The sequence below is a fragment of the Podarcis muralis genome, chromosome 9 (genome assembly GCF_964188315.1).
Source record: "Podarcis muralis chromosome 9, rPodMur119.hap1.1, whole genome shotgun sequence".
NCBI classification, from domain to species: domain Eukaryota; kingdom Metazoa; phylum Chordata; class Lepidosauria; order Squamata; family Lacertidae; genus Podarcis; species Podarcis muralis.
The window spans coordinates 77,300,185-77,316,928 of record NC_135663.1 but is presented as its reverse complement, the minus strand read 5'-3'; the positions used below and the strand labels follow the sequence as shown (position 1 = coordinate 77,316,928).

At 49.7% G+C, this 16,744-nt stretch overlaps 1 protein-coding gene across 6 annotated transcripts in view; it reads left to right on the top strand.

The window, feature by feature from the left end:
* CSK (C-terminal Src kinase) overlaps nucleotides 1-16,744 on the top strand; it is a 73,076-nt gene that overhangs the window by 40,690 nt on the left and 15,642 nt on the right. For 4 of the 6 annotated variants that reach the window (XM_028743442.2, XM_028743443.2, XM_028743441.2 and 1 more), the window contains exons 2-5: nucleotides 7,464-7,541; nucleotides 9,399-9,512; nucleotides 11,398-11,510; nucleotides 13,798-14,017. In XM_028743442.2, coding sequence (XP_028599275.1) covers nucleotides 7,527-7,541; nucleotides 9,399-9,512; nucleotides 11,398-11,510; nucleotides 13,798-14,017 — 462 coding nt within the window. In that variant the 5' untranslated portion in view covers nucleotides 7,464-7,526. Of the gene's footprint in view, nucleotides 1-5,617; nucleotides 5,714-7,463; nucleotides 7,542-9,398; nucleotides 9,513-11,397; nucleotides 11,511-13,797; nucleotides 14,018-16,744 lie in introns of those variants that run through there. The other 2 variants (XM_028743440.2, XM_028743439.2) reach the window with 1 other exon arrangement.

The window sequence follows — 16,744 nt, the reverse complement described above, 5'->3', positions numbered from 1 at the left end:
TGGTCTGGAGACTGAGAGGGTGATGTGAGAAGAACCCCAAGTCTTGTACAGAGAGGCCCAGAGAGCTGCATTCTGCCCTTGGGCCTGAGGTTCCCCAAGCCTGCTCTCACGGCACAAGGCAAAGAGAGCCAACAACACAGACATCCTCCTGCCTCCTCATTCCAGAGGGGTTGTTCAGATAGATGGGTTTTTTTTGGAGGGGAAGGGACAGTTAAAACTGTTGCTTTTGGCTAAGCACCCCTTTTCCAAAGCCCAGAGTGGATCTGGGCTCTGTGTTCACCCTACAGTTCAATCTGCATCATACCACTTTGAACAGTCATGGCTTCTTCACCCAGGGAATCCTGGAAACAGTAGTCTGAAAAAGGTCTGAGAGTTGCTAGGAGACCCCTCTGTCTCGCCCAGAGCTACAATTCTCAGAGTTCTCTGGGGAGAGGGATTGATGGTTGAACCCCTCTGAGAAGTTTCTTTGTGAGCGGAGGTCTCCTAACAACTCTCTCTTTTTTTTTTTATAAGATATTTATTAAAATTTTCAAAATATTACAAAATGAAAAAAGAAAAAAGAAAAATACAAAATAAAAATAGTTAAAAAAACAATTCCATCTTTCCATCACTTATCTTTCATTTGCTTGTTTCCCGGACCTCCTCACACCTCCCTTTTTGTATTCCAATTCAATTTGTTAGTTCAGCAAATCCTTTCCCTCTTTGTTTATCCTAGTCTTTAATCTTAAAATATTGTAACATTAAGTTTTTACCTGTTAATAATCCATTTTTTTCATATTCCTTATAGTGTTATAGCTAAAAACCACTTAACTTTTTATCCAACATCATTCTAACATTCATTAATTTTACAATATTTCTGTAGATAGTCTTTAAATTTCTTCCAATCTTCTTCCACCGACTCTTCTCCCTGGTCTCGGATTCTGCCAGTCATTTCCGCCAGTTCCATATAGTCCATCACCTTCATCTGCCATTCTTCCAGGGTGGGTAGATCTTGTGTCTTCCAATACTTTGCAATAAGTATTCTTGCTGCTGTCGTGGCATACATAAAGAAAGTTCTATCCTTTTTTGGCACCAATTGGCCTACGATGCCCAGGAGAAAGGCCTCTGGTTTCTTCAAGAAGGTATATTTAAATACCTTTTTCATTTCATTATATATCATCTCCCAGAAAGCCTTAATCCTTGGGCACATCCACCAAAGGTGAAAGAATGTACCTTCAGATTCTCCTAACAACTCTCAGCACCCCAGGCAAACCCTGGATTCTTTGGCGGAAGCCAAAGTGGTTTTAAATGGGCAGGGTGGAGTTCAAAGTGCCACTAAGCAGGGATGGGGGCAAAAATGAGGCCTCTGCACAGCAGGCCTCCCCCCTCCCCTCCTTATGCTTTGCACCTTATCCTTTTCCATAGGTTCCCCCACCCCATTGGAGCAAGTTTAGGGGCTGTGGAAGGGAGGAGAGAGTGGGCACATGCCCTTGTGTGAACGGACCTCATTCCACGCATGCAGCAGCCTAGCTGAATCCCACCCGAAGTGTGGATGAGGCCTCAGTGTGAAGAGATCCATCAAACAGGTTTTTTCTTGGCCAGTAATAGTACCACTCTATTCCGCCTTGGTCAGACCACACCTGGAACACTGTGTCCAGTTCTGGGCGCCACAATTTAAGGAGGATGTTGACATGCTGGAACGTGTGCAGACGAGGGCAACAAAGATGATCAGGAGAGCGGAAACCAAGGTTTATGAGGAACAGTTGAGTATGTTTAGCCTGGAGAAGAGGAGACTGAGAGGAGATAACAATAGCCATCTTCAGATGTCTCAAGGACTATCCCATGGAAGATGGAGCAAGTTTGTTTTCTGCTGCTGCCGACTAAACATCAGGAAGAACTTTCTGATAGTAAGAGCTGATTGGCAGCAGAACAGTTGAGGTTGTGGGCTCTGCTTCCTTGGAGGTTTTTAAGCAGAGGTTAGATGGCCCTCTGTCGTGGATAAAGCAGTTGAGATTCCTGCAACCCTTGGGATCCCTTCCAACTCTACTATTTTGTGACTGCCCCCTGGAGCAAGTGCTTCTCTCCTGCACAAATCCTGGGCACCGGCCAGCGCTCAACCCGTCTTCCCTCATCACCTACCTACGCCTTTCTCCATCTCAGAAGGAGGTGGAGGGGAGTGAGAAGGTCCCTTGTCTGATGGACGCCTCTTGCCAGTGATCTCATCCTTCCGCATGGCTCAAGGCGCTTCAGACAAAGTGGGGTTTGTTCGGAGGAGCCTGTAACCCAGCTGGTGGGTCTGTCAAGCCCGGCTGGCCTGCCTCTGCTGCTCACTTCCCCTTGCGGAGGCTGAGTTTTAAGGGCCTCCCAGTTAATCATGTCTGGGTGTTACCTTTGTGGACCGAATCCTAGCATGTTCAGTCTCCAAGCCTAGGTCCGTGCATTGCGTGCAAAGTGTGTGCGTGGGGGAAATTAGCAGGTTTGGGTTTTTTGCAGAAATAAAGAAGAATATTTAATAGGGAATATTTCCCCCCCCCCAAAAAAAAGATAAAGCAGCCCAGTGAGTTTTCTCAGTTAGCATGGAATGGTGCCAGATGGTTTTTTGGGGTAGTGAAGGGCAGGAGAGAATGGAAGAGGGGGGATATTCAGGGAAAGGGCGTGGTCTGCTTAAATCCCAAACAGGAGCACCCCACACGACAACGTTTTGTTGCAGGTACCACTTGTTGTATGTATAGATCTTAAGTGAGGATTTCCTGCTGAGCACATGCAACCTGGACATCAGCAATAGACGGAACGGTTGAGTGGCGTTTGTGGCTTTTGGTAACTGCTAACCATGATGGTTATGTTTCACCTCCACTGTCAGAGGCAGTACAGTGGTACCTCGGGTTAAGAACTTAATTCGTTCCGGAGGTCCGTTCTTAACCTGAAACTGTTCTTAACCTGAAGCACCACTTTAGCTAATGGTGCCTTCTGTTGCCGCCGCGCTGCCGCTGTGCAATTTCTGTTCTCATCCTGAAGCAAAGTTCTTAACCCGAGGTACTATTTCTGGGTTAGCGGAGTCTGTAACCTGAAGTGTATGTAACCTGAAGTGTCTATAACCCGAGGTACCACTGTAAATGCTTCTGAATACGAGCTGCTGGGTATCACAAAGGGACAGAGTGCTGTTGCTCTCAGGCCCTGTATGTGGGCTTCCCATAGATGCTTCTGGTTGGCCACTGTGAGAACAGGAGGCTGGACTGGACTGGATGGGCCAATGGCCGGACCCAGCAGTTGCTTTACATTAGCATGCCACTGGCCAGGTCTATAGAAACCAGCATAAAAATAAGGTTAGTGACAGTTTAGGCTTCTTCCTGCTGGCAGGCGGTGTGACTTGATGGTCCATGAGGTCCCTCTTAATCCTCTGCCAGCCTGCACTGGTGCATACTTGTGAAGCCCAGTCTGGCAGGTGGCAGACAGAAAGGCATCCTGGTCCACACAGTGGTTGCCCCGGAGTCCTAGCTGCTGATATAGTTCAGCTGCTGAGAAGCTCCCTCTGGACGTCTTGTGGTCTGCCTTGTCCTACCAACGGCTGCTGCTCCTTCCTTGCAGGGATCTTTGCCAGCCCGCCTCTGGGCACCGTCTTCAGCCCTTGGGCAAGTGTGCCGCCACACAGCTGTCAAAGCAGATGCATTGGAGCACTGGCTGCTATGAATAACATTTGCTGGTCTTGAGGGGGGCTTCCCTTGGAGAGTGGAACGGCGCAATCCTAAATATAGCAGGCGCTGCAACAAACAGGTGTGTGGCCCAGGGAGGGGGGAGAGATTTCTCACATGCAGCTGTAGAGCAGGAGAGGAAAGGCAAGCTGACTTCTAGATCTGGCAGGACAAAAGAGGGGGTGGCCGGGGTTGAGCACCATAACTTTATCAAACCACCAAGGGCCTGCAAGGCAGGGAGCAGGTCTTCCAGGACTCACAGCCAAGATGAGATGACTCTTGCGGTCCCTTCCAACTCTACAGTTCTGTGATTCGGTGACTTGTTACCTTTTGGGGGGTGGCAAATGAAAGGGGCTACTGTTTTAGTTGATTAAAAATCTAACTGGTTAACTGAGTAAGCACCTCAGGCTTAGGCAAAACGCAGTGCAGGAAAGATACAGGACTCAGAGGAAAACAAGAAAGTGCTTGTGAGTGTCTTGAGCATCTTATTTGGACTGTTTTGGATTCCAGGTCCCATCAGCTGCAGCCAGCATGGTCAATGGTCAGAGCTGAGGGAAGTTGTGATCATTATTTGCAATTGCATCTTAAAGCAAAGGGTTTGTCCCTGAAAATGCTCACCTGCGAGGAATGTGCGAAGGATTTGTAGGAGCTCCTGCTGCAGGTGCGCAGTGAGGGTTCTCATCAGCTGGGGAAATACCATATTTTTCGCCCTATAGGACGCACTTTCCCCCCTCCTAAAATGAAGGGGAAATGTGTGTGTGTCCTATGGGGCGAATGCAGGCTTTCGCTGAAGTCTGGAGAGCGAGAGGGGTCGGTGCGCACTGACCCCTCTCGCTCTCCAGGCTTTGGGCAGCTCTCCGCAAGCCTTGGGAGCCCGGCGCGACTTCCCGCTGGGCTCTCCAGGCTTGCGGATAGCAGCCTGTTCTGGGGGCTGGGGTCGGGGGAAGCTCGGGTTTCCCCCGCCCTAGCCCTGTGCCTGGGGGGGGGGGATAATTTTTTTCCTTTACCCCCCCCAAAAAAAAACACTAGGTGCGCCCTATAAGGCAAAAAATACGGTACTTTGCAATGGAAGCCCACCAGGTTCTGAATTTTACTAATAAATATGATGAGCACATTTTTATTTTGACAAATGTTATGGACTTCATATCTGAGCTGTCTCCTTCAAGGTATCAGAAAGTTTTCAATGCTTGATGTACAGTCGTGCTTTTATACTATGTTGGAAGCAGCTTAGAGTGACTGGGGCATAAACAGCCCCTTTTTTGCCATCAGACAGGGTATGTTTTCCTGTGTTTTTAATAGCATGCTGCGGTCGTGGTGCTTTACAAGCATGGAGCACATCCTTGCGAAGGAAAGAGGACGACACACCTTTTAGAAAAGAATAGAGCTACCGTATTTCAAAGCTCTTGAAACTCTTTTGCTGATTTCAGCTGGAAGGTGGAAATTACTTCAATTTTGTGTGGGAGGCAAACAAATTAAAACTTCGAAGAAAGGAAGGCTGTTGAGTAAAGGGTTTATGGGTTGCTTTTTGTTTAAAGCACTTTATTTTAACACAAATGTGGCTGACTCCACTCCTACCAGCCCCAGCCAGCAAGGCTAGTGGATGGGGGGAAGCTCTTCTGCAGCAGCTCTGCGGGGGTTTCAGCTCTCTCTCTCTCCCCCCCCCCCCCCCCCCCGCTTTAGACAACTGAAAGGGGCAAATGCTCAGAGAGTGAAAGTGATGATGGAGCAATGCATTAATTTTTCAAAAGCCCATCAGCTTGTATCATTTCAAGTGCTGTGAGCAACTTGGATAACAAAATTACATAAAGCTGGGCAGCTGCAGCTTCCAGAATACTTAGGGATTCTGTGACTTTGGGTTAGGATACAGAATGGGAGAGCAATTCAATTTATTTCACACTTCTAGGTGACATTTCTCCTAGAAGACAGTGCTGGGCACTTGTGGTTTTTTCTCCACTTTCACTTGAATGCATCGTAGGCTGGATTTCAAGTTCAGGGACATTTCTCAAGGTTCTTTGGCAAGAAGAAAAGGAGAGGTGGCTCTCAAGGTATGTGGACCATTTGTGCAAACCCAGCCTCACACTTCAAAGCAGAGGTGGGCACCCTGTAGCCTTCCAGGGGCGGGTGAATTCGTTTCCCGTCCTCCCTGGCCACTGGCTGTGCTGGCTGAGGTTGAGAGGAGTTGGAGCTCAGCCGCCTTTGAAGGCCCAGAGCTTCTTGGCTCCCTTGCTTTTGGAGCAAAAGATCGGTTTGCGGGTCCTCGCCCCTTTTTGCAGACTGATAATTCACACCTCCTTAGAGATCCCCCCCCCAACAGTGCTCTCCCCTCGCTCACTATTCTTGACAAGCTTCCCCCTCACAATCAGTGGTGTTTTAATGGATCCTTGGCATTTTCTGAAGATAGTCATCTGCCAAACATCTCTGGGTGCTGTAGAACTTAACCGTATGTCAAGGGACACCAGTCACTGAGGCAAGGAGGGAGACACCATGAAAGATTTGGAGTTTTGTCTTTCTCACATAAGTAAATGACAGGTCTTGGGTCTACCCTGTGGGAGTCTGTGGGAGTCTGCTCTGTGGGGGGTGAGGAATGGCTGAAGGAGCCAAAATGGAGCAGCTGCTTGCACTGACCTGTCCCCATGAGCCTCTCCTGGGGTTCAAGGGGCAGGTAAAACCTTTCCCACTGCAGAGAGCCTGTAGCTTCATCTTTCTTGGGTGTAGGGCTGGCTGTTCAGCTGGGAAAAGAGCTTTGTATTTATATGTGTTCTGTAGCAGCAAGAGCTATTTAGTTTTAAAGTTGTTTTTAATTGTTTTTAATGGTGTAACCTGCCCTGGGTAAAGGGCAGGCAATAAATGATATGATGTGATGTGATATTGCTAGTTTCAGTGTTACAGAGCTTCCTTGCTCATGTAGCATCAGTTGTTTTCAATGATTGATAAATATTCAAGGGGAGAGTGAGGTCTCTGACTCCTTGCCACGATGGCGACGCAGTACCTCCACTGCAATGCTCCTGAATTCCAGTTGCCGGAAAGCGCAAGATGGGAGAGCTGCTCTTGTGCTTGGATCCAGACTTCTTCCCTTTGGGGTACCTGGCCGGCCGCTGTGAGACTAGATGGGCCACTGGCCGGATCCAGGCGGCTCTTCTTAGTTCTCGTGAGGGGTGTGGCTTGATTTTGCTTGAGGAGGGATTTTAAGTCCGGATGTCTGACAGACACACAGGCTGTCAGGAGACTTCTGTATCACAACCACAAATGATAAGATGCCATACCCAATTTCAAGTGCTGGTAATGACTTTTTAAAGCCCTAGACTTTTTGGAACCAGGTTATTTGAAGGACTTTAAACCCACCTGAACCTGCCCTGGGCTTTAAGAATGGCTGTCGAGATCAGTCACACTGGCAGGCACAGGAGACAGGGCCTTTTTGATGGTGGCTCCATACCTGTGGAATTTGCTTTCCTAGGGAGGTACATAGGAATTTTACTTTACTGGCTTTAAAATGAACCCTGAAAACTTGTTTTGTGTTGAGCGTTGCTTTTTTATGTGTGATGTTCTGCATTGTTTCAAACCACTGCTGTTTTGATGTCACAAAGTTTTTAGTATTATGTGGAGAGAGAAAGATGATATATGAATGAGAGAATGATGCTGGAGGGGGAAAGAGCTGTCCTGGTTTCCCAGCTTCCATGGGTCTCTCTCCTCTCATTCTCCTTTGTGAGAGAAGGTGGTGGCGCATGTCTGTGCGCATGAATGCTCTCTGCTCACAGGAAGTGGAGCGTGACTTCAGGTTTCTTCTTTCTTGCCCAGGTCTCATGGTACCAAGTGACATGTCCTTCTTGTGAGATCCAGTCCCCAGAACCACCCGAGAAAATGTCAGGAATGCAGGTAAGGCATGAAAAGGCTCTCCATATAGAATCATAGACTCGTCGATTTTAGGAGAAGTTGTTCTGTTATTACAATTATTGCTGTTAGACGTCTCCCAGAACAAGTTACAATGAGTTATAGCGAATGCTAGTCCTACTCAGAGCAGGCCCATTGACATGAATGAACCGGAGGTAGCCACATTCATTAATTTCAATGAGTCTGCTCTGAGCAGCAGTAGCTTTGGCTGTGTGTTTAAAAATGACACTGAGGAGGAGATGGGCGCATGAGGTCTGGGGCCCCACCCCAAAGCAGCATCTCTGGTTAAGGGGTCAGGTCACAAGGGATGGGGAGACGTTCTCTGCTTGAGACTCTGGGCAGCTGCTGCCGGTCAAAGTCAACAGCACTGGACCAGTTGCACCAATGCTCTGACGAAACAAGGCAGCTTCCTGGTTCTTAAGAGTCCCCCCCCCCCCCATCTTTTACATGGGGACTGTATTGGGACAAGTGAATAGAGGGGGACTGGGGCAAGATTTCAAAGTACAAAAGTAGGTGGGCTTGTGATCCATTCCTGGAATAATTACTGGGGTGTCACAATACACCAGCAAGCGATCTCCCCTTCCCACCCAGAAAGCTCATTTTAAAAAAAAGTTTTCAAGCCCTGTGGATCTGTGTGGTTTCCTTGATCTCAAATAACAATTTCTTAGTAGAGCTTCCCAGGTACTCAGCAGAGCAAATGCTGTGAGATTTGCTAGCAGCCCTCTAAGTAAGGAATCAAACCGATGGGTGCATTTGTAATAAGCACAATTTTGGGAAGCACCCAGACGCTGGTTTCCTCCGCTAGAGAACCGGGGCGGGGTGTGCGCACCTCTTGGTTTCAGTGCTGTGCAAAGCTGGGAGCACTTGCGCTCTTCCTCCCCACCCCCTTCTCTGGCTGAGAGGTTCTGAATTTTGCACAACATCCTGAATCTACAAAAGTCTTCAGATTTTGCAGATGCATCGTTTTTGAGAGCTGGGCGTGTGGCTTCTTGAACGTGGCTTGTGCAAGAGCCCAAAGGTGTAACTTCCCTGCGCTCTCTGCCATCCCTAATGTGAATCTGGGCTGCAACATTTAATTCGCTGGATAGGTGGGAAGGGGTGCCTTCCAGAGGCTGGTATGATGCTGCTTTGGGTGGATGAGGTGGGGTCGTTGCCAGAGTTCAAGGACACATTTCAGTTGGTCCAAAGCCCAGCAGTCAGAGGTGCAGGGAGTTGTAGTCTGACAGTATCTAGGGGGCCCCTGGATCTCCATCCTGGTATTTTTTCCCCTTAAAAAAAAAGCAAGCATGTTTTTCATTCAAAACTATCCTTTCAGTCCTTTTGCAGCTATGTTTCAGAAAAAAAGACAATAAAAAACTCATTTGATTTTAATAGACTCGGATTTCTTTTACCAGGCGATAGCTGTGCTCTGAAGTCCTCCTCTTCTCCTATTTCCCTGGTCTCTTAGTTTCCCCCCTCAGTCCTCCAAAAGAGAATTAGATGACCAGTGTCTGTCTGTCAATCAGATTTGTTTCTCGGAAACAATTGTACATAATCCCAAAGGCCAAATTCACACCATGCATTTAAACCACCATGATATCACATTAAATAGTCAAAAGCATTCAAATAATTATGGGACCTGTAGTTTGGCCAGGGTGACTCTTCCCTTTCTCAGAGCTACAATTCCCAGAAATCCCTGTGAAGATGGATCGATAGTTAGACTTCTCTGGGATGCTTTATTTGATATTCCTGCATTGCAGGGGGTTGGACTAGATGGCCTTTGGGGTCCCTCCTTCCGGCTCTGTGGTTCTGTGAAGTGCCAAGACCCTGTTGAGTCAGCCGTGTCCCTCTTCTCTCCCACAGGCCGTCTGGCCATCTGGTACGGAATGTATTGCCAAGTACAACTTCCATGGCACGGCGGATCAGGACCTCCCGTTCAGCAAAGGGGATGTCCTCACCATTATCTCTGTCACCAAGGTAACCTATCCGTCTCGGGTACCAGGGAGAAATCAGAAGTTGGGGGAGTGGGGGGGGTGCTCATTTTTCTCGCCCATCAGCAAAGCTGACTAGTTCCTTTATTGGAGGCAGTAGACCTCTGGAAATGGGTTGCTGGGAATCACAAGTGGGGAGAGTTGCTGTTGCTCTAGGGCAGGGGTCCGCAAGGTTTACCTCGCCTGGACCAGTTCACTCCAGCAGAGATCCCTCTGTGGGCTGGATTGCGCTCGCGCATGAGAGCCTGCGATTTCCAGCATCTGCGCCTACGCAGATGCGATTTCCGGCGTCGGTGTCTCTGCAGAAGTGATTTCTGGCATCGGCGCAGATGCGATTTCCGGCGTCTGCGCATGCACAGACGCAATTTCCGATGCTGTGGAAGTGAGTCCCTGCACTGCGCTGTGCCAGTTTAGCACAGTGCGCGGGGACTCACTGAGTGGGCAGCTTGGTTTGGGGGCAGCTTGTGGGCCGGTAAACAATGCCCGTGGGCCGCTTGTGGCCCATGGGCCTTAGGTTGCCTACCCCTGCTCTAGGGTCCAGCTTGTGGGCTCCCCCTTGGGGCTTGGCCACCGTGGCAACAGAATTCTGGACTGGATGGAAAGTCTTTGACCGAATGCAGCATTTGGCTACCCACTAGCAATAAAACTTAGGCTTGGGCGATGCATCAATACATCCACCCAGGATTGGTTTGAGGGCCAGAGCACGATGGAGCCTTTACCTGGCAGTATATTGCAGGTGAAACTGCTGCTGCTCCTGACTCACTGTGCTCTGGTCCTCAAACCGAGGGAGGAACGAGCCGCATGGCGCCATGGCCAATATAGCTTGTTCCTCCCTCCGCTTTTCAACCTTGCAGTGTATCACTATATCACAGCGTTTGGCTGGTGATACATCATGTTGTTGAAAAAGTGATATCGCCCCTCCCTGGTCATGGGCACTAGAAATTGCTTCCAGTGTCGGAGGCAATATGTCTCTGAATGCCAGTGGCCGGGGAATCACAGGTGGAGAGCGTTGCTGCCCTCATATCTTGCTTGTGGGCTTCTCATGTGTGTCTGGTTGGACCCTGTCACAACCAGATCCTGGACGAGATGCAGGTATTTGTTTGGCTCCAAGAGAGCTCTTCACATGATGCTAATGTGCTACTATCCGCAAGATCCAGGCATTTCCTTCTGCGGCTGTGATCTTCCTTCCCTCCCTAGCGACCTGAAAAGGGACAGGGAAAGCAATATGTTTTAATTGATGTGAGCGTTATTTAAAGTTCTTCAAGAGTAAGGCACTTGGTCAAGTCCCAGGGAGAGGATTTGCAGACTCAGCCACGGTATTTGTGAGAAGAGGCTAAACATTGGCAGAGTGTCGAGCTGCCGGGTGGCTTTGAATTTTGAGAGGACAACAGAACGGGACATGAACCCCACCAGGGGCAGAAGCCGAGACTGTAAACCATCCGTTATAGCCCACGATGGAGGAAAGAGATTCTGTATCTTTATATACTGTCCATTTTCCACACAGCACAAAAAGGGGTTCCACAAAAACAGCACTGATTTCTGATCTTAGATTTTAAATGGTTTTAATTGTATTATGTATAAGTCGTCGTCTTCTTTTAAGTGAACAACAGCATATAGATATATTCAGTGCCTTTTTCTGGGGGTGCTCAAGGATACACAGTACCAGCACCTTTATTTCCTAGAAGAAAAGCGCTGGATGTATTCATTGCGTGCATCCGTCTGAGGAGACGATGGAGGAGTCCACCTTTGGGGGTGTTGGAAGGTCGCTAGGATTGCTGTGATTGCTGCTTTTCAGGGGGTTGGTCTAGATGACCTTTGGGGGTCCCTGCCAACTCCACGATTCTACGCTCACAATTGCTTTCCCTTTCCAGGATCCCAACTGGTACAAAGCGAAGAACAAAGTGGGCCGCGAAGGGATCATCCCGGCCAACTACGTGCAGAAGCGGGAAGGGGTGAAAGCCGGAACCAAGCTCAGCCTGATGCCGTGAGTCCGGGCAGACGGGAGACGCCTGCTGAGCTGAGCTATGCGCACAGCTCTGGGAGGAGGGCATGGGCAGGCGGCTGGATCAGCCTTTCCAAACAACCGCGGTACCCTCCAGGTGTTGTGGACTCCCAGCTCCCATCAGTCCCATCAGCGTCATGGGAGTTGTAATCTAGCAACATCTTGAGAGCACCAGGCTATTTGGGGGGGGGGGTTCTAGATTGGGGCATCTGGCCTCAATTGGGACTCCAATTCCCACCAGCTCCAGCCAGTGTGGCCAGTAGACAGGCGTCACGGGAGCTGCAGTCCAGGAGGGCACCCGGTTGGAGAGGCCTGGCCTAGATGAACACAAGGGCCTTTGGGGAAAGGTGTGCCAGCCAGCACCCATTCAGTACTACATGCAGATTCCTCTCCCCTCCCTATTATCCTCTCAGCTGCTTTGCAAGTTAGGCTGTGCCAAGCAGAAGCCCACCCAGAGTGCAGCATGACTTGAGTGGGCATCTCAATGCAGATATACTAGTATAGTTCTCTGTCTCAGTCTGTCACGCCGCGCCGGCCCTTAGCCCCCCTCAGTAAGCACCCCCACACTCCCTGCTTCTTTCGCCCATGCTCCCCATAGCTCAGGTTCAATCCTCAGCGGCCTCTCCAGGTGGGGCTGGGGGAGAATCCTGCCTGAAACTCTGGAGAGTCGCTGCCAGTCAGTGCAGGAGATCCTGCGCTAGATGGACTAGCGGTCTGTGATTGCAGGAGAAGTGCCATGGCGTGTGCAGCCCTTAGGATTGAGTTGTGCAGGCCATGGACACCCTCGAGGTCCACAGATCAGTATATTCTGCAATAAGGGAAAGGCCGCTGTTTTCCAGGATTTCAATTAGCAGAACAGCGTATTCTTCAGAGAGGCCTGAGACCGGGTCCCGCCTGTGGGCTTTCCCTTGGGGCATCTGTTGGACTAGGATGCTGGCCTAGGTGGGCCTTTGGCCTGATCCAGCAAGGCTCTTCTTATGGAGGCCTCTTGTGATAGCAGAGCCTCCATGTCCAGGGACAGTCTATCCCTGAATGCCAGATAATGGGGAACAACATTTGGAGAATGCTTTCGCACTCGGGTCCTGCTTCTGGGTGGCTTCTGTGAGAACAGGGTGCAGGGCTAGGTGAGCTAATGGCCTGATCCAGCAGGTGCTCTGCATGTTCTTACGACGCGCAAGACCTGATTTGTGACAAACGACAGGAAGCCTCCCAGGGGTGCTGGCACACAACTGACCTGCTTTTTTCTCTGTGAAGGCGCTCTGCGCATGTGCAGAATCAACAGGCCAATAACTAGAACCATACAGATACAGATGTAGTTGCAGATATGAGAATGTATTAGCTTGGGGATCAATTCCTAGTTGTTGGAGGCTGTATGATGCAGCATTCCTTCCTTCAGTGTGGGCATTACAGACCAGAAGGCATTGCATCTTCCTAATGGTGCCAGCACAGTGGTGGGAACTTTGAGCCCTGAGAGCCAGTGGTTAGAGTGTAGCACTAGGACGTGGGAGAGACCAGGGTTCGAATCCCCCCGCCCAGCCATGAAGCTCACCTGGGCAAGCTTGGCCCAGTCGCTGCCTCTCAGCCTGACCTACATCACAGGGTTGTTGTGGGGATTCCAGCAGGGAGAAGAGCTATGCGCACCACTTGAGCTCCTTGGAGAAGCAGGGATATAAACGCAATAAAGAAATAGTAAATATAAACAAACAAATAAACCTGGCCTGGGTGTACAGGTAAACCAACCGGCTTTAAATCTCTAGGCTGCCCCATGGAAGTGTTAGAAAAATGGCTAGCCATGATTCCTGTGTTGTCAGGCGGGGGGGGGGGGTTAGACTGAGTGCCCCTTTGGGTCCCTTCCAGACCTATAGTGCTACGGTCCTGTGGTTACGAGGTCCAGTGCTGAGGGCCTTCTGGCGGTTCCCTCATTGCGAGAAGCAAAGCTGCAGGGAACCAGGCAGAGGGCCTTCTCGGTAGTGGCACCCGCCTTGTGGAACACCCTCCCATCAGATGTCAAAGAGATAAACAACTACCTGACATTTAGAAGACATCTGAAGGCAGCCCTGTTCAGGGAAGTTTTTAATGTGTGACATTTTAATGTATTTTTAATCTTTGTTGGAAACTGCCCAGAGTGGCAGGAGAAACCCAGCCAGATGGGTGGGGTACAGATAATAAATTATTATTATTACGTGGGCTTCGTGGAGAGTGCCGTGGTCACTCTTTCTTCCTTCCCCCTCTCTCCATCTCTCTTTCCCTCCTCCTTTCCCACCCCCAGCTGGTTCCATGGGAAGATCACGCGGGAGCAGGCGGAGAGGCTCCTCTACCCTCCGGAGACGGGCCTCTTCCTGGTGCGCGAGAGCACCAACTACCCCGGGGACTACACGCTCTGCGTCAGCTGCGAGGGGAAGGTGGAGCACTACCGGATCATCTACTCCTCCAGCAAGCTCAGCATCGACGAGGAAGTCTACTTTGAGAACCTCATGCAGCTGGTGGAGGTGAGGGCAGCAGGAGCAGGGCCAAGTCGGGCAGAGCTGCAGAATCGCTTTCCCGGTGCCGGCGTCCCTTTGGGACGGGGCAACAACAGCGAGGTTCAGGCAACAAACGCACCGGTGGAGCCAGTTCTGCCCTGCCACCTGTGTGCTCCAGCCCTGCCTCAGAGCGGCCGAGTGGTCCAAAGGTGGGCCGAGTCTGGCCTGTGGGCCAGAGGGGGTTGCTGCCATCGTGACCATTTATTCAGCCATTATGCAAGGACGTCAAACTGCACTATGGTGGGAAGGTAAATGGTGTTTCCATGCGCTGCTCTGGTTCGCCAGAAGCGGCTTAGTCATGCTGGCCACATGACCGGCTTAGTCATGCTGGCCACGGCTCCCTCGGCCAGTAAAGCGAGATGAGCACCGCAACCCCAGAGTCGGTCACGACTGGACCTAACGGTCAGGGGTCCCTTTACCTTTACTAACGTAGTATAAACAATAGAACAAATAATACAGAATCTGTCATAAGGAGTAGACGGAAAGTCTGGTCGATAGAAAAAGACCTCTTTTGTTTTATGTTTTGAAGGTTATGTATTAGGGACGCGGGTGGCGCTGTGGGTAAAAGCCTCAGCGCCTAGGGCTTGCCGATCGAAAGGTCGGCGGTTCGAATCCCCGCAGCGGGGTGCGCTCCCGTTGCTCGGTCCCAGTGCCTGCCAACCTAGCAGTTCGAAAGTACATCAAAGTGCAAGGAGATAAATAGGTACTGCTTACTAGCGGGAAGGTAAACGGCGTTTCCGTGTGCGGCTCTGGCTCGCCAGAGCAGCGATGTCACGCTGGCCACGTGACCCGGAAGTGTCTCCGGACAGCGCTGGCCCCCGGTCTCTTGAGTGAGATGGGCGCACAACCCCAGAGTCTGTCAAGACTGGCCCATACGGGCAGGGGTACCTTTACCTTTTTAGTTGATGTCTTAATTCTCTTCTTTTTGCCTTGGCGGTGATGGAATTTTTCTTTTCTTTTTCTGTATGGTGTGTTAATGTGAGTGGTATCAATAAAATCTAAAAAATAATAATAATAAAATCAGGAGTGCTGTGCCCCTGAGCTGCCACCCTTTGTGCCAGCACGAGGGAGCCGGGCTGTTGCTAGATGTGTTGCCAGATCAGCAGGGGGGGGGGGGGGCCCTTCCACCTAGGGTTGCTCAGCGGTCACAGCCTGCAAAGCTCAGACTTGTGGAGGGCTTCCTGTTTCTTGCAGAGGCAGGAAGATGCTCTGAGCAATTCCGAAAGTGCCCTACTTGCAGAGCAGGTGTGGGGCCCAGCCAGGGTGTGGGTGTGTGGAGAGGACCATGTGCTTACTGGGATGGGGGGAAGAAACAGAGCAAGTCAGGGGCCCTCCTTCCAAATAGGTGAGCCCATGTGAAACGCCTCTTCCCCCTCTCACACAACAGAGGAGGACACCCGCACAAGCTGCTCTCCTGGGGTAAGAATACTGCAGAACCCACAGAATGTAGGGCGGTGGGCCACTGTCGACCTCCTACTGCCCCCTTGTGGGGGGATGCCGCCACTGCAACCAGGCTAGATGTGCAACAGACCTTTGAAGAATATTATTATTATTATTATTATTATTATTATTATTATTATTATTATTATTATTACCCCACCCATCTGGCTGAGATATACAGTGGTACCTTGGTTTAAGAACAGTCTGGTTTAAGAATGATTTGGTTTACAAACTCTGCAAAACCGGAAATAGTGTCTTGGTTTGAGAACTTTACCTCGGTCTAAGAATGGAATCCGAACGGTGGAAGGGCGTCGGCGGCGGGAGGCCACATTAGGGAAAGCGCACCTCGGTTTAAGAACAGTTTTGGTTTAAGAACAGACTCCCGGAACGGATTAAGTTCGTAATCCAAGGTACCACTGTGTGTGTGTGTGTGTGTGTGTGTATTCCGTTCAGCCTCTCTCAAATAGAATAGACTTAATTATTTTTATTATCAGGGCCCATAGTTAGGGTAACTGTAAAGCACGAGTAACATCAACTTTCAATAATAAAACTGCAGTAATGTAAGTCGTAATAAAGCAGAATATCAGTACAATCAGCACTCTAAAAACAAAAGAAGCTCAAGGCCGTGTGATGTTTGCTCTGCCTTTGCACGAAGTCAGTTGTTTCGTGTGGCAGGACCCAGACTCTGGAACTCCCTGCCTCTTGAGATCAAGCAGGCACCTTCCCTGGACTCTTTTTCGGCTCCTGCTGAAAACATTCTTGTTTAGCTGAGCCCACCCAGATGCTTAGAAATGCTGGTGTGAATTTTAATCTGTTTTCGTATTTTAACCTTTTCGTATATTTAATCCCCCCCCCCCCCATGATTTTCTTTTTTTAATCTTTTTGCAAAACTCTTTGAGGGTTTTGTTTTGTTTTACAATCAAGCGGTGTATAAATGTTAATAAATAAAAAGACCAAGAAGGCGTCTTTCTCGTGCCCTCCATGGAAATGCTGGAGGAGAGTAACTCCTGTCTCTTTCTGCACACAAAGCAATGCTCCTCTGCTGAGCTGCTGCCCTGTCTCAAAGGGATTCTGCTAGGCCTCAAAACTCCCAGCCCTCCAGGACCTGGAGAAGAGCCAGCGCCTACATCTTTTCCCTATTATTATTATTAATAATAATAATAATAATAATAATAATAATATCCCACCGTTTCCCCAGACATGAACTCAAGGCAGTTTACAGATAAAATAGAATCAGCTAAAAACAGGGGCATC